Below are 20,758 nucleotides of genomic sequence, written 5' to 3' on the forward strand. Positions count from 1 at the left end.
CTGTAGAGGGCTTCCGTCTTGTCGGTTGACTTTTTCTTTTTACCTGTTTTCTCCTTATTTATGCCCGTCTCACTACCACATCCCGTTTTTGTGTTTGCTGGTAGCATTCTGCCGAGTGGAGTGGTAGCCTTTGCTGCAACAGTCCAGGATCCGGACCGAGTCCGGCGCTATGGGGTTGGTTGGGTTGAGTCCTTTAGTGCATGTATACTGACTTTTCCTGTTCACAATGACGACGAGTATGCCGGCCGCCAGTTGAATTGACCTATCGCAGGCGTTCCGGATTCGTCCAAAAAGGAAACGCCAACTCGCTCAAGGCTGCGAAGCAAAACTGACCTGCCTTCCCCCACCCAATAACGACGGGGCCTGCCGTGGTGGCCCAGGCCATATAATTACTATCAGGTCAGGGTCTACCTTACATAGCCACAGGTGCTGCCCGCTGTAGCAATATTCGTAGCCGCAACATCAACTTTTAATTTCATGATTACTCCAAAGCACACAATTGTAGTAGATTGCCAGTGGTTTGATCGGTTTTCCATCACGAGTTGACATTGGAACACCAATATCTCCCTTTTCATCACTACCTCATCATCACCCAGCCCCATTCGGGTTTTTTTATTTTAATTCTCGTATGGCTTCACAGCCCTTTCGTCGCCTCCTGCCCAAATTCCAGGCCAGCACAGACCCCGACGGGTCGGGCGAGCCCGCCAAAAGCGTAAACTGGTCTCCCTTGCCTGTCACAGATGCCGCTCCCACAAGACCAAATGCGACGGCCACCGTCCTCGTCCGGCTCCTGTCGGGCCCGCACCATCGAGCGCGCCTACGATGACGACCCGAACACCACCCGGACCTCGAACCTCCGGCGCCAGTACCATCACCTGGCCGAGCAGCACCAGAGCTTCCACGAGCTGTTCGAGCTGCTACGCAGTCGCCCTGAGGACGAAGCCCTCGTCATCCTACAGCGCCTCCGGGCGAGCGGCAACGTCCAGTCCACCCTGCGCCACATCAAGGCGGGCTACCTGCTGGCCGACACGGCACGCATGGCCGGGGGACGACCGGGACCGGGACCGGGACCGAGTCCAAAAGCCACGACGACAACGATGACGACGACGTCCCCTTTCCGCCCTGCCCCAAGAACCGCGAGGAGGTCATGCTTGGCCTCGACCACTCGAACGCCTACCCCTTCCTGCCACCCCTCGAGGAGATCCAATCCGCGCTCGGCCATAAGATGCGAAATATTTCCCACGCCAACCCCGACGAAGTCGACTGGGCCACGGCCGAGGAGATCGAGAACGCAAAGTGATTGCCCCCTACCACTGCGGTGATGCGACGACGTTCTTGTATTCAACAGTTGTGGGCTGGCGTTTGTCCGAGCTGAGCAACGAAAACGCCAGGAATCGTGTGAACTGACTTGTATCCGATTTATTAGGCACCTGGATCGCCCTCGTCCGCTATTCGATGACCGATTCCTCAACATCAAAGCGTCCCACTGGACAACTGTCACCGATCGCGACACAGTCGTTAGGAACCTTATCTCGCTGTACCTGTCCTGGGACCACGCCACTATGCGACTGTTTGACGAGGAGCTGTTCTTGGATCAAATCCCCAAGGGTGGAAGGGATTATTGTTCGCCCGTGTTTGTGAATGCTCTCCTTGCTGCAGCCACGGTATTCCCGTGGTGTTCTTGTAGTCGATGTTGCAGCCATCGAAACCATGGTCAAGGTATAGTTCATGGTTTCTCATCTCCAACTTGAATAATCGAGAGCAGTGTCTCGCCGAGTTCATTCTGCGATAGCGACGGCATTGGATTCAAGCTGAGAATAGTTTTCAGTACCTCTTCTCCATGTTGTCTGTTTGACATTGCGGCGCTTAGCAATCCTGGGGTTCTGGTTAGGAGTGTTTTGTGTTCCAGAAGGAACGATTCCACGTCGCTGGTTTGTAAAATCTCCAACAGAACCTCAAGAGCTCTGTTGTGAAGCATATCCAGTTTCGTTTTGAGTTCTTGCACCGTGCTGTATACAGGGGATGGCAAATAGTGACCGCAAATAAATGAAACAATCTCCTGACTAAGGATTGGGATAGTCTTGTTGTAATCGGTGGAGATCTTGGCGTTTGCTTCTGGGCATAAGCCAAATAGCGCAAATATTCTATCGTGCTCACGTGTGGCTTGAGCGCCAGAGAATCTCCGCAGTAGCGTAAATAGGTCCCGTTCTCGACTCCACCAAGAATGTCTCCTAGATGGCCCAGGCATGACATCTAAGAGTGCCTGGCAATGCGCGTCGGGTTGAAGTTGCAATAGTTTTGGACATACTGCCAAGGTTCTTGCAGAGATCGACTTGTAGCCACACTGAACGACCGCAGCACGGGCATTGGCAACTTCCTGGATCACCCAGGCCCGGTAAAACCAAGGTCTTTCCAACATTAGCTTCAGAGCCGACAGTAGATGTCTTGGTCTATCAAGGAGCCTTTTCGAACGAGCTTCCATTGGAGTTGCCACCGGTAATCGGTTGGTGACCAGTTCAACCCTGGCATTTGGTTCTACAGTTAGGCCAACGAGTTCATAAGGATGCTGATCGGCTCTGTTAACGGACCGAGCCAGAATACCACCCGCTGAGCACGATGGTAAATCTGATCCATTTGCTGGACCTGATGTCCACGCTCTCCGTGATTACCTTGGTCGATGCAGATTGCATCGAACCATAGTATGCGATCCTCGTCTTGAGAACATATATCATGGAGCAGAGACCATAGGTTATACGTCACCGAGAACTCCAACCCATCCAGGGAGATGCCATAAGGATTGTCGGTACTGCCCCATGTGTATAGACAGCTTCGTAGTCGGGGACAAAATCGATGTCGAAGAATGCTTTGATGAGCTCACACTCAATCATTGGCCCTCGATCAGCAGCCAACGTATTCTCAGTTAGCGGCGGTTGTTTGGGTAGTGGTGCGGCACGGGCTGCTTTCAGTCGCATGAGCCTAAGCGCTGGTCTGTCGAGGTCGAGAGGGCTGTATTCGAAGGAGTTTCTCAAAGCCATGTACCTGATTTCCTTCTGTTCCGGTATCAACACCACATTCAGGCACGCACAGAAAGGAAGGAGTAGTTGCTCCAAGAACCGGAAGATGCGGGGGAGAATCGAATGGGGCCTGGGGTTCTTAAGCATGCTTAACTGCTAACGACTGGTAACATTGGCCTTGGAGCATGCAGTGACTACCTACATTATGATAGGCCTGTTATGCGTGGCTTAGCACACCACCATCAATGACATGGGCACATTTGATTAGCTGCCGATGCTACGCCTCAGACACCAGCAAGTTTGTACACTTTCAAAAGAGAGATGCGGCTTTGGGGGCAGTGCTGTAAGTCTACCCCTATGTCTGCTTGTGTTGTTCCATCTGAAGCGGCGAGTGCATATTGTTTGGGATGCATCCCGTTGAGGCTTTGACGATGTGGAGGCATGGCATCTCACAGGCCGTATCCAAAGCCCAGAAGGGTGTTGTCCGGCTGGGAAGGATAGAACCTCTGCATGGGCATTGTATAGAAAAGTGTACGGTAGTCTCGTAGCCATGGTGAAGAATCCCATGCAGGCACTGTAATATCAGATCCAATAAGTGATACATTTAGCAGCTGTGGTGATGCATTGACGATGGACCTCGATGTAAGGTGAGCAGATGTAGTTGAGATAGGTTAGGTGTCGAGATAAAAGATAAGATCCCTGTACCCGGGCCCTGTGCTGGCTAAACCGTTTTAATGTCACCGCCCGCCCCATTAAAAAGTTTCTGGCAGAAAGCTTCCCGCAATTGAGCGTGCCAGAACTTTACTGCTAATCATCGTGGTTTGGTTCCGACTTTTCGCAAGAACACGACCAACCGATCGCGCCCTGCAGAGACACCATAAATCACCATGGGTCCTATCAAGAAGCGCAAGGTCGATGACGACTTCATCCACACAATATCCGACAATGACGATATTCCAATCGAAGAGGAGCCGTTGCCAGCTGCCCCGCCGAAGAAGAAGTCCAAGACCAAGAAGTCCAAGAAGGGCGCAAAGCAAGCCGACTCCGATGCTGAGGAAGAGGAGGGCGGCCTCTGGGGAAAGAAAGACGACGATGATGGCGCCATGGACTCCGACTTCGAGTTCATGCTTGACAACACCGGCGACATCATGGGCGACGAATTCGAGGGCTGGGGTTTCGACCGTGCCAAGAAGGGCATGAACGAGAGAAAACAGGTCGACATCGACGACATCATCCGCAGGCGCAGGGAGAAGAAGGATGCAAAGGAGGGGAAAGAAGAAGCCGGCTCCTGCGGCGGAGCCAGAGGAAGAGGCCGACGAGGCCGATCTCGACCTGGAAGACGACGAGGACGGTGTCCTTGCCGACGACGCCTTCGGAATGGGTGCAGACTCAGATGCCGAAAACTCGGACGGAGGCGTTGCGGATGATATGGACGAGGAGCACGATGAGGAAGACGACGAAGAACAAGAACAAGATGACGATGCAGCCTCCGACGATGATTCGGTCGCCCACCCCGAAGACAATGGCAGCGATTCCGATGCGTCCGATCCGGAGGAAGACCCCGAAGAGGCTGCCAAGCGGGAGGCCTTCTTCGCACCCGAGGAAAAGACAAAGGACAAAAAGCAAAAGTCTTCGTTCCAGGGCATGTCTCTGTCGCGTCCAATCTTGCGTGGCCTCACGTCAGTTGGCTTCACCAAGCCCACTCCCATTCAAGGCAAGACCATCCCTATTGCTCTGGAGGGTCGTGATGTGGTTGGTGGTGCCGAGACCGGTTCTGGTAAAACAGCTGCCTTCGTGGTTCCGATTCTCGAGCGACTGCTGTACCGCCCCAAGAAGGTACCGACGACAAGGGTGGTCATCATGACACCTACGCGTGAGTTGGCTATTCAATGTCACTCAGTTGCTACAAAGCTCGCTAGCCATACCGATATCAAATTCTGTCTGGCAGTGGGTGGTCTCATTCTCAAGGTTCAGGAGGCTGAGCTGCGTCTCCGCCCGGATGTGGTCATTGCTACGCCCGGTCGATTGATTGATCACATGCGGAACTCGGCTAGCTTCAACGTTGATACGGTAGAGATTCTGATTCTCGATGAGGCTGATCGTATGCTGGAAGATGGTTTCGCCGACGAGCTGAACGAAGTCCTCACGACCCTCCCCAGTCCAGACAGACCATGTTGTTCTCAGCCACCATGACGTCGTCAGTCGACAGTCTTATCCGCGTGGGCATGAACAAGCCTGTCCGCCTCATGGTGGATGCTCAGAACAAGACGGTCCAGAGATTGGAACAGAAGTTCATTCGGTTACGACCCGGTCGCGAAGACAAGCGTATGGGCTATCTCGTACATGTCTGCAAGACCATGTACACGGAGAAGGTCATTGTGTTCTTCAGGCAAAAGAAAGATGCCCATCGGGCACGCCTCATCTTTGGCCTTCTGGGCATGTCCTGCGGTGAACTTCACGGTAGCATGAACCAGTCTCAGGTAAACACTCCTATTCCAAGGGTCGCATGACAATGCTAACAATTACAGCGTATGTCGAGTGTGGAAGGTTTCCGTGACGGCAGAGTTAATTATCTTCTTGCTACCGATCTTGCTTCCCGAGGTCTTGATATCAAGGGCATCGATACAGTCATCAACTATGAAGCGCCACAAAAGTTGGAGATTTACGTCCACCGTGTTGGACGTACAGCTCGTGCTGGCCGTTCCGGTGTTGCAGTTACATTGGCCGCCGAGCCAGATCGCAAGGTCGTCAAGGCTGCAGTCAAACAAGGCAAGGCGCAGGGAGCCAAGATCGGCAGTCTTGTGATCGAGGCCAGCGACGCCGACAAGTGGCAAGCCCAGATTGACGAGATGGATGACGAGATTGACGCCATCATGCGGGAGGAGAAGGAGGAGAAGCAGCTGGCCAACGCCGAGATGCAGATCAAGAAGGGCGAGAACATGGTGATGCACGAAGACGAGATCAAGTCCCGGCCCAGGCGGACGTGGTTCGAGTCGCAAGACGACAAGAAGAAGGCGCGGGACGCGGGCCGGGCTGAGCTCAACGGGCTGAAAGAGGGGCTTAAGAAGAAGGGCGGCGGCAAGCTGTCCAACAACGACCGGAAGAAGCTGGATGCCAAATCGATCCGGAGCGACGAGCGGGTGTGGAAGAAGGGGTCGGCCGAGCGGTCGGGCAAGGGCGCTGTGCTCAACTTCAAGAAGGACAAGTCCAAGTCGAAGAAAGGAGGTTCCAGGGTGAAGAAGAGGTAGTGTGTGCGAGCTTAGATGCTGAGATTTACTTGCCAATACCAACATGTACGATCAACCATCTTGCCTTCCAATTAACAGATTAAACATTACTCGAGCTTGATTCCAAAAATTGATATACCAATGGGCTTACATCATTTCTATTCATTCGTATTTCTCAGCAAATAATTAAGGTACCGCAACATAATATGCACGACATAGGCTGATGATCTGACTGACTGCCTACAGGAATTCAGATGACACAGGGGCGGCTCGATTTGAACGGTCTCCAGGCCTGGGCCGCTTGGCGCTGCCAGGCGAGATGCAGATCCGCTTAGGTTAGGTTTTCCCCATTTTCTCGCCAAAACGGCATGGCGGGGGTCGGGCCTGGTGCTGATGTCACAACCATAGACCTTGCTTATTCTGCCTTGTCTGACTTGACATTCAGCTATTGCATGCAGGCTTTCCCCCCCTCCACTAAACAGCTTCAATATTTCCAACAGCAGCTTGTTGCACCTCGAGGCTCCCTTTTTTTTCCTGTCCATTCGGAGAATTTCTATGTACTGCTTGGACGGAGTATTCTTGTCTTGTCCAATCTACTGAAACACGTCTTGACACCAGAGAGAGGACCTTGAGAAAGCTTAATCTTCCTAGCACGTTAGTCAGGCGACCAGACTGAAGCCTGTGGGCACAAGATTGAAGGCAACAAGCACCACGATTCCGCCAGACCCGACCTGTACGCGCAAGCCCTCGCTTTGATTCTCACTCTCTACAACAACAAGACCAATATATATCCGAGCATACATATCTATTCAATACCTACCATTCGAGCGCATCGCACTCTGCGGATCCCGCCACCCTGGCTCCCCCTCCACCCCCAGGCTTCCGCCGCTTCCTCCTGCCGCCCCCGCAGCCTCGCGCGAGGAACCGAACCTCCCTGCTTCGCTATCTGTTCCCGCAATCCGTGCGCGACCGCTACCGCGAGCGGCTTATTGGGTTCCACCTCGACACGCTCCCTGGCTTCAAGCACCGCCTCCAGCACCGCGTCTACCGCTTCATCCTCGAGCGCCAGCGGCGGCGGCGAGAGCAGTCGCGCCTGTTCGACCGCGTGCGCCGGCTGCTTCTGGGACCCAAGCCGCTGAGGCCGACGGTTCTGCGGTACCTGCGGAACCGGCATGCGCTGCAGCAGCGACTATCATCCCCGTCGAGCACTACCGGTACAAGGACAAGCGACCGCGAACGAGCCGTCGGAGAAGAAGAAGGCCGGAAGGACGGACGCGACAACAAAAACGACGACGACGGCAGTACCATGTCGTCTTACATCTCCAGCTATGGCTCGGCATTCGGCATAGGCAGCGGTGGAGCAGGAGGAGCAGGCGATGAGGCCAGAGAACGAGGCTCCAGGCGCAAGAGGCTTCAGGCCGCGGCCGGCAGGGTCTACAGCGCTGGGGCTGCGGCTATGAGTGAGATAAAAGAGTCGTACAACCAGACACGGCTCGACCAGTTTGACACGCCGGAGACGGCCAAGATTACGATCCCGGGTTCCTTTCCCGACGTCAAGATCATGTCCAAGGGCAACGAGCAGCTCGTGCTGTTCCCTTCGTATGCGAAACGACACGTCAAGGGGAGTCGTCTACAGTTCAACGGCCCTGGCGGTCCTCCGGGCACGTCCGCCGTCCCCGTCGACGAAGAGGACTTCTGGCGGCAGGAGTGGGCCAAGCACGAGGACGAGAAGGCCATCGTGGACGTGGACGTTCGGGGCTGGCTGTACAACCCGCACAAGGCGCCCATGTCGCGACGGAATCGCCTGATGATTGGCCTGGCGCGGCAGCTCAGCGGCATTCCTGCGCCAACACCGCGGCAGTCGCAAGCGGCAGAGCCATCGCTGGCGTCTATTCACCAGCAACGTGAAGAACAGCGGGAACAGGCGCGGATTGTCCAGAAAGCGCAGGAGATTGAGAGGCGGGGGCAGGGCGAGAAGGAGGTGGCCCAGAAGGGTGGCTACAGCGAGGCGCCCAGAGACACCGACTCGGAAGATGACGGAGACGGCCGCCATCATCTCCGTGTAAAGGATGGTACAGTGTCGCCGCCCACTGCTCCTGGGTCGCCAATCATGGGTGCCCGGAGAAGCAACACTGGCGGCGATCTCAACGACACAGAACTGGCTGTCGCCAATGCAAATCTGATGGCTCGCTTGGGTCCTTTCTTAACAACGCCACTCCCTGACATGCCCATCACCGTCTTCTTCTACAATGACGTAACATCCCAATCGCGGACGGTAATGACGAGCGATTCCGGCCACTTCGTGCTACGAGCGGCTTTGGAATTTGTCCCGACACACGTACGTATCTTGGCCGATGAGGACCTTCATTGCGAAGAGCCGGTCCACATCATCGAGCCGAAAGGTATCAGCTTGATCAGCGATATCGACGACACCATCAAGCACTCCAGCATCCTTTCCGGCACGAAAGAGATTTTCCGCAACACGTTCGTTCGTGACCTCAAAGACTTGACGGTGCCGGGCGTGAAGGAATGGTACGGGAATCTGCACGACCTCGGCGTTCGCATCCACTACTGCTCCAACAGCCCGTGGCAGCTGTTCCCGTCATTGCGAGCTACTTCAAGCAGGCTGGTCTGCCGCCGGGGTCGATCCACCTGAAACAGTACAGCGGCATGCTCCAGGGCATCTTCGAGCCCGTGGCCGAGCGGAAGAAGGGCACGCTCGAGGAGATCCTGAACGATTTCCCGGACCGGAAGTTCCTTCTAGTCGGCGACAGCGGAGAGGCCGATCTGGAGGTTTACGCGGACGTGGCCGAGGCTTACCACGGTCGCATTATTGGGGTTTTCATCCGAGATGTCACGACGCCTGAGCAGTCGGGCTACTTCGACTCCGCCATGAACAGTTCTGCCGGTCAACGCAGAACAGTTACGCACAAGTCTTCGCGGCTGAGGAGAAGATCTACTGATGACGGGTCGGCGACACGGCCTGCGTTGCCTGCGAGAAATACGACAGAGCCAATGCCTCCGCAAGGGCCGGTCATGGGTGATTTGATTGATTTTTCCCGTGAGCCCGCGCAGTTCACATCGAGTGAAACCCAGCAAATTTCCAACCTCAACTCGGAGAGCCAAAATGCGGCTAAGAAACCGCCGCCCCCGAGGCCCGCGAAGCCAACGTCACTTAAAAGCTCCCCAGCCACTTCTACACCACCGACGAGCACCTCCAAGCCACCGTCGCTAAGTGGCAGAACAGGGAATCACCCCTTGGCCCAGATGCATAATTCCTCCCAGCAAAGCCAACTCGACTTATCCCGGTCGACCAGCAGTAACAATGACCGACGACCGTCTGGGACATCGACAACCTCGGCTTCTTCAAGGGGCCCCGCCCCGCCGCCTCCTCCACCACGCCGCCGTGGCACGCCGACAGCAGCCAGCTCGCTTTCGCTCAGCCCCAAGCTCATGGCAGCCAAGCGGCGGGGCACGGGCAACTCGGACGCGGACAATATCGAGTCGTTGCCCGCGCCGTCCTTCTACAATCCCTCTTACGGCGCGCGAAGCCCGTCGGGCCAGTCCTCGGGCGCCAGCAGCCCGTCGTCGTTGATGATGGAGCCGGTGGTCAACAAGAAGCTCGAGCTCTGGCGGCGGCGGCTGGAGCGGGCGCAGGAGCGGCTGGAGCGCGAGGGGGTCGCGCTCTACACGTGGCGCCGCGGCGAGGACGTCATTCACGAGGCGGATGGGCTCGTGCGGGGGCGATGCGGGAGATGGGGATTAAGGTGGGTGAGGGCGAGAAGGGGAATTTGAACAAGAAGGCGCATGAGCGTTGAGAGATATGCGTGCGGTTTGCGGTATGCGGACATACGGGAGGCATTGTAGGATGGGAAGTTTGAAAGGAGAGGGTTAAAGGGGGGAAGAGAGGAAAGAAAGGAGCGAGATCGAGTGGCAGAGCGAGGAAGATGAGGAGGGGCTTTGGAAGGGATGGTGGGTGTTTGGCGGTTCTTAACCCGATTATCCTGCGTATATACAAGCAAAGATACCAATAGTAAACTCGTGTTCAAAGACATTCCATCTTGTCGGCGGTTTGATGCGTTCTTGAAAGGGGGCTTTCGTTTTCGTACGTGGTAATCGACACATCTGGTCCATGAGCAAACTCGGCAGAGGCCATCTTCGCTTTAGTACTTTTAATGTTCACCAGCTTTACCGCCTATTCCGTCTTGATACTCTTGTTGCCAATATTCGCGTATCGCTTATTGCCTATAAACCGTCAGCGTCGCGGAGCAACTTAACTTTCCGTCGCCAACCGACAATCTCAGCCCTAATGACCAACGTACTCGTCAACCCCACACACCTTAGACGATATCTTCTCGTCGCTCACGGCACACACGATTTGTCATTATTATATAGCGAGACATGATAAGAAGAACACATTCAACAACTTTACCAATCTAAAGGGGATGTGGTCTAGTGGTATGACGTTTCCTTAGCATGCGCTACTCGCCTACTGGGTGTTGTAGACAGCATGGAAAAGGTTCTGGGTTCGATTCCCAGCCTCTCCAGACTTTTTTACTTTTTCCATCACTAGGACCGAATTTTTTGATTACGCCGGTCTTAGAACTCCTATGTGATCTTTTTTCTGTCGTCTGTGTCAGAGAAAGCGTACAAGCACTGGCGTGGCGGCCATTGTGGCTTTTTGTCCTGGTACGGGTTATTAGAATTGTCGCTTTACATGGATGCATATGAGTTGTACTCCGTATATCATTTGCCCAACTACTATGACAATGCCTTCTTGTGGCACCATTGGGTCATAACTTGCACTCACAATTGTTTGGATAATCAAGTTCAACTGGATGAAATGCAATCCCATCTGTCGAGGATCAGGACAAATTTAGAAAAAGTGTTACCATAAATACGGCGTACAACTTCAAACCCTGAAGAAGGGCCTATGAGGCAAGCTGAATACATGTCAAAGTAACTCCAAAACCAAGTACGGAAGAATAAAGCAAGGGAAAGAAGAAGAAAAAAAGCAGTGCTCGGCATCGCCCAGCAGTCCAACAGCAGAAAGCCCATGTTCATCCCCTTACCCACCCGTAGATGCAAAACAAATAAACCAACCGATGCCTTGCTCATGGCTCGCAGGGGAAGCGAAAGATCACCACTTCTTCCGCGCTCCCATCACCGTCCCGAAACGGCCCCGACTCGCCATAGCTGGTTCGGGCAATCTTGCGACGCTCAGGGGAAGCGGCGACGGCCGTGACGAGGCGCTCCACCACGGGCAGCTGTCGATACGCAGCCGGCAATGACGGCGGCCGCGACGCGGGTCCACCGTGCTGCTTGCGCTCTCGCCTTTCGCGGTAGTCCTTGCGCAGGAAGGTCTTAGTGCAACCAGGAGCGGAACAGGGGTAACGCACTTTCTCGTGCTTCTCCTTGGTGTGACGGTTAAGACGTCCAAATTCGGGACAAGTGTAAGAACAGTGGCGGCACTCGAACACCGGATCAGATTCGTCGAGTGGGGTTGCTGGCTCGTGAGCTACAACTAGTGTGTTTCTGTATCGATTGTCAGTGACCTTGCGTATGCCTGGGTGGATGTAGGGTTGGGAAGAGGAGGGGAACAGACTCAGTGCTGTGGGATGCAGGTTCCCCGATGTCGCCCGAGGGTGATGATATGACCACTGGCACCTCATCCGGGGACTTTGCAACCAGGTATCCTAAAAGTAATGAGAGAAGCAGGTACGTTCTTTCAACTATCTGTGCAGCGTTGCATCCCTGGGTCGCACCCAGCACGTATGGTGGTGCCAGGGAGTTTGGGGCAGGATGTAACACGGCCATCCCCCGAGCGACCGGATTGCCACCGGAGACTATTGATAATGCCGCGTCGTGTATGAACTTCCAGTTTCTTTGATAAGATCCAATCCCTGCGCAACCCACTGTGACAAACGTTAATGCCAAATTCCATATTACGCGCCGATACATCATGCACTCGCTAAGTAGAAATGCAAATACCACAGTGAATGCAACTCCCGCCATGAAATGCACACGGCACTATCTGATAAACTCCTCTGATCAGGTGGCTCTGTCGGTATGGGAAGTTCAGGATCGCTATTCCCCTGATCTTCGGAGGCTTTAGCCGAGTTGCGACGCAAGCGCGCCTCCCGGTTATAGATCGCTTGTTGGATGGCTGTATCCGGATCTGTGAAAACTGCATGTGATCTCTCCGCCAGAATGTCGGCCATGTCCTGGAATTGTTGCAACATATTCGAGAGCATATCTCGCGCACGGGCATCGTTCATATTGATCTCAGAACCAAGAGTCTGCTGCGTGATATCGACACCCCATATGACGAGGACGGCTTGTGCCAGGGCTACTCGCTCCGCTGGGTGCCAATCCGGCATGATGCCCATCCTGTTAAGATCTTACAGAAGGTCCTGCTCCAGTCTCGAACCTTGTGTCTCATCGATAGCTGAAGACATGTTCTTGGTCAGTGCTATGAAGAGCAGCGCACTATACACTGTCCTCGGTAGAACACCCCGACACGCCTTCTGGAGGATGTCTAAGCTATCATCCCAGGCACCGGCACTCTTTGACGCAAAGCGTGTGTGCAGTCCATAGAAGAGAGGGCAGGTGGGGTAATGCCTCCCATCACTGCCGAAACCCGATGGACATAAGCTGAGGAACATACGATTATATTCTCCGGTGAATCGAATCCGAAGATCAAATACCCGTTCCTCATCATGAGTCCAACTGAGATAGTATCTCAGAGCAATTGTGGCGAGCCTCTCCGCCATCTCTGGCATCATAGCATGATGAAGCAACCTTTTGGTCAGGCCGCAGTTCCTGCAATATAGATCTTCTCCCATACTCAACAGCGATCGTCACAATATTGTTCAACTCAGCAAGCCTGAGCAAAAGGTCCCGTTTGTCTAGAGACATGCAAGCTTGCAGCAATTTCGGCAGATCGAAAGATCCATCTTCCACAAGAATTTGCATTATGGCCATATAATACCTAATGAAGCTGTTGTCGGGCGCACTTGAGGATTGGCAGAAACTAAATTAAGTCATTCCCGTTAGACCTAATACCCAAGCATTTTATATAACTGGGGGAGCCCCAGCATAGAAACTACATGCGAAGTATAATACTGACTAGAGGTAGATCGTTCCATCTCGTAGTCGTAGATAGAAGGCGTTCCGAACTGTCTTCAACATATATACTAAAGTGGCGGCTAAAGCCGTGATAACCCTGTGGCCGGACAGGGTTTAACATTATTATAAACGAACAAGTAAGTGACTAAAGAAGAGTAAAGATATAAAAATCGAATCGTAAAATATTTATATAATTTTAATTAAAAGGATCTACTTTTTAATATATCGTTAAATTTAAATAACTCACTTTTAAAGTAAAATAAAGCGATAATAACGCTTTAATAACATTTTTTATAAAAGCTTATATTATAATATTAAAAAAGAAATTAATTAAAGAAATAAACTTAGTAAATTTAATATTTATATTAAATATATTATTAAAATTAATAACGGCTTATATAAATAATAGTTTAAAAGAAAGTAATTAAATATTTAAATTAAATAATCTTTAAATTAATATTAATGAAGTTATTTAATAATTATAAAAAAGGTTTTTTATAAATTTTATAATAAATTAATAAATTTTAATATTATATAATATATTAAAAATAGTAAGAATAATTAAAATTATAAAAAATAAAAAGCAATTTTTCTATTACTGTTTAAAAAGAGATAATATATTAAAATATACCGGAGCTATTAAAAATAATAATATTAATGCGCTTAATATATTTTATAATAACTTATTTTAAACGATTTATTATAATAATAATTATATTAACGTGGTTTATTATTAAGCGAGCTATATTATTAAGCGGGTCACTTTTTTAATTTCTTATTTACTTAAACATAAATACTTAATATCTTTATAATTATAATATTAATTTAATGTAAAAAAGATAAAATAGTTTTAATAATTTAAGCGAGGCGAAATCTAATAAACCTTTTAAGCGAACGAGCTATTATAAAAATATACGACGTTTTTTAAACTACTTTAAATTCTCGAATTAACGGCTAAATCTTATAACGCGGAGTTTAATATTTATAAACTAAATTTAATTTAGTTTAAAACAGGTGCTTTATAATTATATAATTAATTTAAATATTTAAAGACTACCTTTTAATATTAGTATTATAAAAGATATAATTAATCTCTTTAAAACGTTACGCGACGGCGACCGCGTTAATAAGTATTAAGTTAAGTGTTTTATTAATCGTAACTTAAACTTTAAAACTCGAATAAACCGTTAATATAATTATTAAGGGGCTTTTTATAAAGACTTAAGTATTATTTCTAGCTAGTTCGCGTTAATTATAAATATAACAGCGAAATACAATATTTTAAATAAAAATATATAAGAATTTTTTAAAAAAAAGTAGTTTTATTAAATAGGCTTTCGTACGTATATACAGGTTCCGAGTTCAATCGGGGTTTAATCGTTATATTCTATTATTTATCTCTATTTTTAATACTAGTTACGAGGGGTATTATATACCCCTCTTTATAAAATAGAAAAGGGGTTCGTACGCGTAGGTACGTAATACCTTTTTTAAAGTAATATAAACAGTTTTAGTTCTAGCTATTTTAATATTAGCAGTTTTTTATTTTAGTAATAAAATTAGCCTGTTCCCTTTTTTAATACGAGCCTTCCTTTTATAAGGGTCTCGTACGGTTGGGTTACTTTAATTCGGTATTAAGTACCTACTTAAACCGTATAGGTAATATTATACTTTCTTAACGTTATTTTAATTAAGTAGTAGGTCTACTCGATTAGTTATTCTAATCGTTCGTCCGAAAGTAATAATAGTAGGGGGACTATCGTATATCTTAATATGTTATACCTCGTAAAGGACTAATAAAAGTAGTCCTATAAGTAAATATTCCTTTATACGTAAGTAATTCGTATAATATAAATTCTTTTTTTATACATATATATTTTTTTTTTTAAAATATTATAAGAAAATAAATTATATATTTATATATATATTTATATAATATTTAGTTAATAAGTTATTAATCTTTTCGATATTATTATTATTAATATAATCGATTATAATTAATATTAAATAATATTACCGATTTCTTCGGTTTAAAATTAATAAATTATATTTATATTTTATATTAATATATAATATCTTATTTTTTTTTAATTTTTAACGTTTATTAATTTCGTATAATAAAATAAAGAAGTTCGCGTTTATAATTTACCGAGCCGCGATATCGAAATACGTATAGCGGTAAACGACGATATTCGCCGCTTATTCGCTTATATTATTCGTTACGAAAGTTATTTCCGTACGGTTCTCGTTTAATCGCGCGGTAATATTAGTAATATTTATAATAATTAATACGTCTAATTTTATATTCTGTTTTATAAATATATTCGTTTTAATAAATACTAGGACGGCGTTTATATTTCGTACGTTTAAACTTCGTATAATAATTAATGCTCGTATTATAATTTATAATTTATAAACCTTAATCTCGATAATAATAAGAATAAAAGTAGTAATAAAATTAAAATAATAATCGTATAATAATAAATTAATAATAAATAAAATAAATAGTTTTTATATATATATAAATAACGTTCTCGTATAATTATTATTATATTAACCGTTTAAATTATAATATTCTACGGTTCTTTTTTAATTTTTATATAATACTTAATAAATAATATATATCGGTAATAACTATATAAAAAAGGATTAATAAAAAGAATTTCTCTCTTTTTCTCTCCTTTTATATCTCTTTTTTTTATTACTCGCCGTACGAGTCTAGCTTCTTAATATATGTTTCCGTATATACGGTAAGGCTATTTATCGAGACTAGCCACTCGAGGGCCTTATTTAAGGATACCTTAATAAAGGTATTTACCGGATTGTCTCTACTATTGATATAATAAACCTCTAATATCTCCTTTGTTTTATATGATTTTTAAAAAGATATAATATTAATTATAAGCTTTTTTTTTTATTATACCTAATTTAACTAGGTAATCGTAAAATAATTTCGAGTTTATATAATAAGTTATCGGAATATTTTAAAATTTTAATATTTATATAATTTTTTAAATATAATACTTAATATAATACCGCTATTTATATTAAAAATTATATTATATAGTTCGTTAATTAATATATTTTTAATAATTCTTTTATATTTAATCGAGCTTTAATAAATAATATTATTTTAAATTTAGAATTTATTTTTTATATAATAAATTTCTTAGACTAATAAGATTAAGTATCCGAATTAAAAGGTTAAGTCCTCGTTATTTATAAACGAACCGTCGATATAAATATATATTTTAAGCCGCATATCTAATTATAAATCTATTAATTATTCCGTATATTTAAGTTTTTAATATCCTTATTATTTAAAGTCTATATTTAAGCGGCGGCAAATAAGTTATACACTGTTTTTAATTAATAAATAAATACGAAATATATTTTTCTTATATACTAAGAGACGTATTACTAGCTTTTATTAATAACTTTAAAGTCGACAAGCTTTAATTAGTTAGCCTATCCCTTCTATTCGAAAAAGATATTATATAATTTTAATTAAATCTTGCTTCTATTAAACTCGATCGGCATATTTTTAATCAGGATATTTTTTAGCTTTGCACGGAATTATTCCTCTGCCAGCTTTTCTTCCTCTTTTTTAAGAAAAAGGGGCTATAATAAAGCTAAACGTATCGTCGGTTTATATTACTATAATATCGAAAGTATCGGGTTTTTCCGTAATAAATAATAAGTAGGCGTCGTATATCGATATGGTTATTTCTAAATTTTATACGTAATAATTATAATACGTTTTAAATTAATAAAATCCTGACTTTATTAATCTATATAAGGGTAATATAATTTAGAATAACGTCCCTTCGAGGTATTAAATCTTTAGCTCTATTAATAAACGTGCGTAAATTAATCGGTTTAACTTGTCGTACGATTAGGTATAAACTTATATAATATCGCGTAGCTCGCCTCGTATATTAAAGTCTCGGATCAAGGTCGGTCCGAAGGTTAAAAAGAGTCTTTAGCTTATCCGCTGGATTATCGGTAACTGGGTTAAAATAGCCTCCTTTTCTATATCTCCGTAGCCTAATATTACGAGCCTAGATTTCTCGTACGGCTTTATAGTTTTATCCTTAATCTTTCGTACGAGACGTGTTTTAAAAATTTTTTAGCCGGTATATTTATTCAGGCTAAATCGAATAAATTCGAAACCCCTTCTTACGGCGAGATTATTAATCTCCTCTACGTTAGACTTTTAAAACGGGTATCCGGACAAAATAATAACCCCGTCCTGTTAAAACTTAACTACTAGGTCGTAATTCTCTTATTCCTTTTAGGTAAGGAATATAGCGGCTCGAGCGTTCCGGAGTAGATATTTTTTAGGTTATCCTTGGCTACGTCGTACGGGAGCTACCGTAATTTCCTCGGCTATCGGTTCGGTATTTAGGGTATCTACCGGCTATTCCGAATTTATTTATAATTCCGGTTAGTTATATAGTTCTCCGGCTTCCTCTTAGTAGTACGGCTTAATTTAAGTTACTCGAAAGGCTTTTAAACCGTTTAAGGTATTTATTCGGATCGTACGGTCTTTAATAATTACTATTTTATATAGTTCGGTTTATCTTTCTTTTTCTCGCTTAATTAAAACTTTACTTCGAAGCGGGAGTATTAAGATATTTTAAATAGTTAATCTATTCCGGGTGTTTAAAGCTCGGTAGATATCAGTATTTATACGTATTTTCCGCAGTATTTTCATTACTTTTTATATAGCTTTTCTTTATATTTAAATCTCTAGTAACGATAGTAAGTTCCCGTTAATACGAAGGTATATTTCGAACACGAATAACGTAAGTATTAGGCCGTTAAGGCCAGCCGTATCGTTTAAAATTTTAGTTATTATTTAAAATATTATTTCGGCATTTATATAATAACCGAAATTCTTCTATAAAATATCGAAGGCTTTATATAACGGAACGTATACTCGTTTAACCTTACTTATTATTTAATAAGCTTTAATAAATATTTATTTATAAGTAATTCTTATTATTTATACGTAATCGCGAAACTCTTTTTTAAAAATACATGCCCGGATCGTACGAGATATAATTAAAAGGTATTTTAAATATCTTATATATTAAGCGAATATAAGAATATAACCGTTTAAAAGGATATATTCGAATCGATTATATAAAATACGTTTTATTTATTAATATAAATAACGTTTACGATAATCTCGTAATTAAAGTCGTATTTATTTTATAACGAGAATTTAAATCTTTACGACGCCGGATTATACGATTAACATTAAAAGCATAACTTTTAAATCTCGTTTAGAATAGTAAGATCGATATTATCATAGCCGGCGTTTTTTAAAAAAGTATAAAGCTTTTCCGTATAAGGGTGTCCGAATCGTTAATAAAGGTGTCGAAGCTGTCCTTTAATAAAATATAACGTCGCTTCTATACGGCCGGTATTAAAGAACGGGTGTCCTTATTTTTTAATTATAAAGAATATTTCGCCGTTTTTTTATACGATAAAATTAAAAATATTATTATAATACGCTTTAAGCCGGTCGGAGTTATATAGCGAGAACAGGAAAAGGGTTATAATATTTAAAATATAATACTTAGTTATTCTTAATCGGTTCCGTACGTCGATTATTCTAATCGACGAGATAAGCTTTAAACTTTTAAACTTGATCTCGGCGTTTCCCGGGGTCTAATTAATCTATATATCTAGGTTCTCTTATACGTAAACCTTTGCTTAAAGCTTTTCGATTATTAAAAATAAAACGGCACCGATATTTTAAAGCTTTTTTTAATAAATCTAGTTATACGGGCTATTAAGATTAAATTAATTAGCTTATATAATAATTTTCGAAAAATAAATATCCTCGTTAATAAGTTAACAATAAAACGCAGCGTCCGTTAAGTAAATAATACTTTATCGTATATTTTTTAAATCGAAATAATTATACTCCTTTTTCGTCGTTTTTAGCTACTCTTTTTTCCTTTCTTAATCTCGAACGAAATCCTCGTATTTATCTTAAATAAAAAGATTTTAATTAGCGTTATTATGCGTTTAAAAGTATTAAGTTATTATACGAGTTCGTTTTTTAATTAAGTAATTTATCGATTAATAGCTTTATTTATAATAAATTCGGTAAATTATTTATTTTAAACTGCCGGTTTTTATACGATAACTTAGGTCGGAACGTGTTCGTAAGTCGCTAGTTCTTATCTTATCTTAATAGTCGGCTATTATATAACAATTTATTATTATAAGTTTATTAGTTTCTTTTTATATAATTATTTATAAACCGTTTATTAATTAAATATATATTTATAGCTAGATTTTAATACAGTTCCTTCGTTTAAATATTGCCCCGAAAGCCTTTAGTCCGCTGCTATACTTAGCGATACGTAAAGGTTTAAAAATAACGCTTCGCATATTAGCTTCTAATTAATAAGGGCCGGTATAAGTTCCGGAATTCCTCGGTAAGCTTGTACGATTAAGGTATAGAGAGCGATATCTTTTTTAAATTCCTTTTAGAGGGCTCGTTATACGAGTTAGAGCTTATTTAATAAGATTTCTAAAACCTTAATAAGTTGCTTCTTAACGTTTTTACTTTTTATTTATATAAAAAAAGTTATCGTTTAATTTATAAAATATTATATATAGTTTATTACTATATTAAAATATAAGTTTATAAAGTGGTATATCTTGTTTTATTTCTTTTCGAGTCCGATATAATTAAAATAGAATACCTCTATACGGCTAGAAAAAATATCCGAAAAAATCGTATAGTATTAGTTTTCTAGTATATCTAATCGTCGGCATATTTTAATAAATATTCGTATTTTATCGTAAAAGATATCGTATAGCTTATTAATATAATTCTTTTCTTTCCTTTATACTTTTAAAAGAGTAACGGCTTTATTTTAATCGATTTTATTATTATAAATAGCTCGGCTTAGAAGGATATCGTACTCTATAACGTACGCTAAACTAGATAATCGTACGGTCTGGTCTAGCGGTACCGGAATTGGAAAAGAAAAAGGATAATATTTTACGACGCTCAAATACTTAGGAATCTAGGGTTAGACGTCGGGCCTAAAGTATTTAAGACTCCGGGATTGAACGTCGGTTTTAGAGTACCCTGTAGTGTCGCGAACGATTACTCCGTACGGAGACCGGGTGTCTCTCGCTTAGGCGGCGGTTCTTCGACTATCTATTCTCGGGAAGAGTATAGAACATCCTCTTTTCGGGTTTTCGAAGTCGGTTCTGCCGGTCGGTCTTATTAATATATAGGATCGGCCGGTAGTACTAGACTTATAAGCTTAGCTTTAAAGGATCCGTTTATTAATATATTAATTCCGTATTTCTTAAAGTAATTAAAAAACTCCTTTTAAAATATATAATTAATTT

The 20,758-nt window shown here is 44.1% G+C and overlaps 6 protein-coding genes across 6 annotated transcripts; 5 read left to right on the plus strand and 1 right to left on the minus strand.

Annotated features, from left to right (window-relative positions):
* Window positions 1-761: 761 nt before the first annotated feature.
* On the plus strand, window positions 762-1,300 carry PG994_003316 (glycosyl hydrolase family 7; the record flags this gene model as incomplete). The annotated part of the gene is made up of 2 exons (XM_066854725.1): window positions 762-985; window positions 1,084-1,300. The coding sequence occupies 2 exons, from the start codon at window positions 762-764 to the stop codon at window positions 1,298-1,300; spliced, it is 441 nt and encodes a 146-aa protein (XP_066719003.1).
* A 2,601-nt stretch (window positions 1,301-3,901) lies between these two features.
* On the plus strand, window positions 3,902-5,207 carry PG994_003317 (ATP-dependent RNA helicase DRS1; the record flags this gene model as incomplete). Its single annotated transcript, XM_066854726.1, has 2 exons — window positions 3,902-4,228; window positions 4,314-5,207. 2 exons carry the CDS (start codon window positions 3,902-3,904, stop codon window positions 5,205-5,207), a joined length of 1,221 nt encoding a protein of 406 aa, XP_066719004.1.
* A 32-nt stretch (window positions 5,208-5,239) lies between these two features.
* On the plus strand, window positions 5,240-6,262 carry PG994_003318 (uncharacterized protein; the record flags this gene model as incomplete). Its single annotated transcript, XM_066854727.1, has 2 exons — window positions 5,240-5,494; window positions 5,543-6,262. 2 exons carry the CDS (start codon window positions 5,240-5,242, stop codon window positions 6,260-6,262), a joined length of 975 nt encoding a protein of 324 aa, XP_066719005.1.
* A 347-nt stretch (window positions 6,263-6,609) lies between these two features.
* PG994_003319 (uncharacterized protein) lies at window positions 6,610-8,897 on the plus strand (the record flags this gene model as incomplete). Its single annotated transcript, XM_066854728.1, has 2 exons — window positions 6,610-6,668; window positions 7,070-8,897. 2 exons carry the CDS (start codon window positions 6,610-6,612, stop codon window positions 8,895-8,897), a joined length of 1,887 nt encoding a protein of 628 aa, XP_066719006.1.
* Window positions 8,898-8,911: 14 nt separating this feature from the next.
* On the plus strand, window positions 8,912-10,036 carry PG994_003320 (putative actin cytoskeleton organization and biogenesis; the record flags this gene model as incomplete). Its single annotated transcript, XM_066854729.1, has 1 exon — window positions 8,912-10,036. The coding sequence occupies one exon, from the start codon at window positions 8,912-8,914 to the stop codon at window positions 10,034-10,036; it is 1,125 nt and encodes a 374-aa protein (XP_066719007.1).
* Window positions 10,037-11,355: 1,319 nt separating this feature from the next.
* Window positions 11,356-12,699, minus strand: PG994_003321 (uncharacterized protein; the record flags this gene model as incomplete). Its single annotated transcript, XM_066854730.1, is given in 3 exon segments — window positions 11,356-11,751; window positions 12,268-12,631; window positions 12,647-12,699. The coding sequence occupies 3 exon segments, from the start codon at window positions 12,697-12,699 to the stop codon at window positions 11,356-11,358; spliced, it is 813 nt and encodes a 270-aa protein (XP_066719008.1).
* Window positions 12,700-20,758: the final 8,059 nt, after the last annotated feature.

This window comes from Apiospora phragmitis (genome assembly GCF_038363925.1).
Source record: "Apiospora phragmitis strain CBS 135458 chromosome Unknown utg000004l:1.0-3135199.0:1.0-3139288.0, whole genome shotgun sequence".
Classification (NCBI taxonomy): Eukaryota; Fungi; Ascomycota; class Sordariomycetes; order Amphisphaeriales; family Apiosporaceae; genus Apiospora; species Apiospora phragmitis.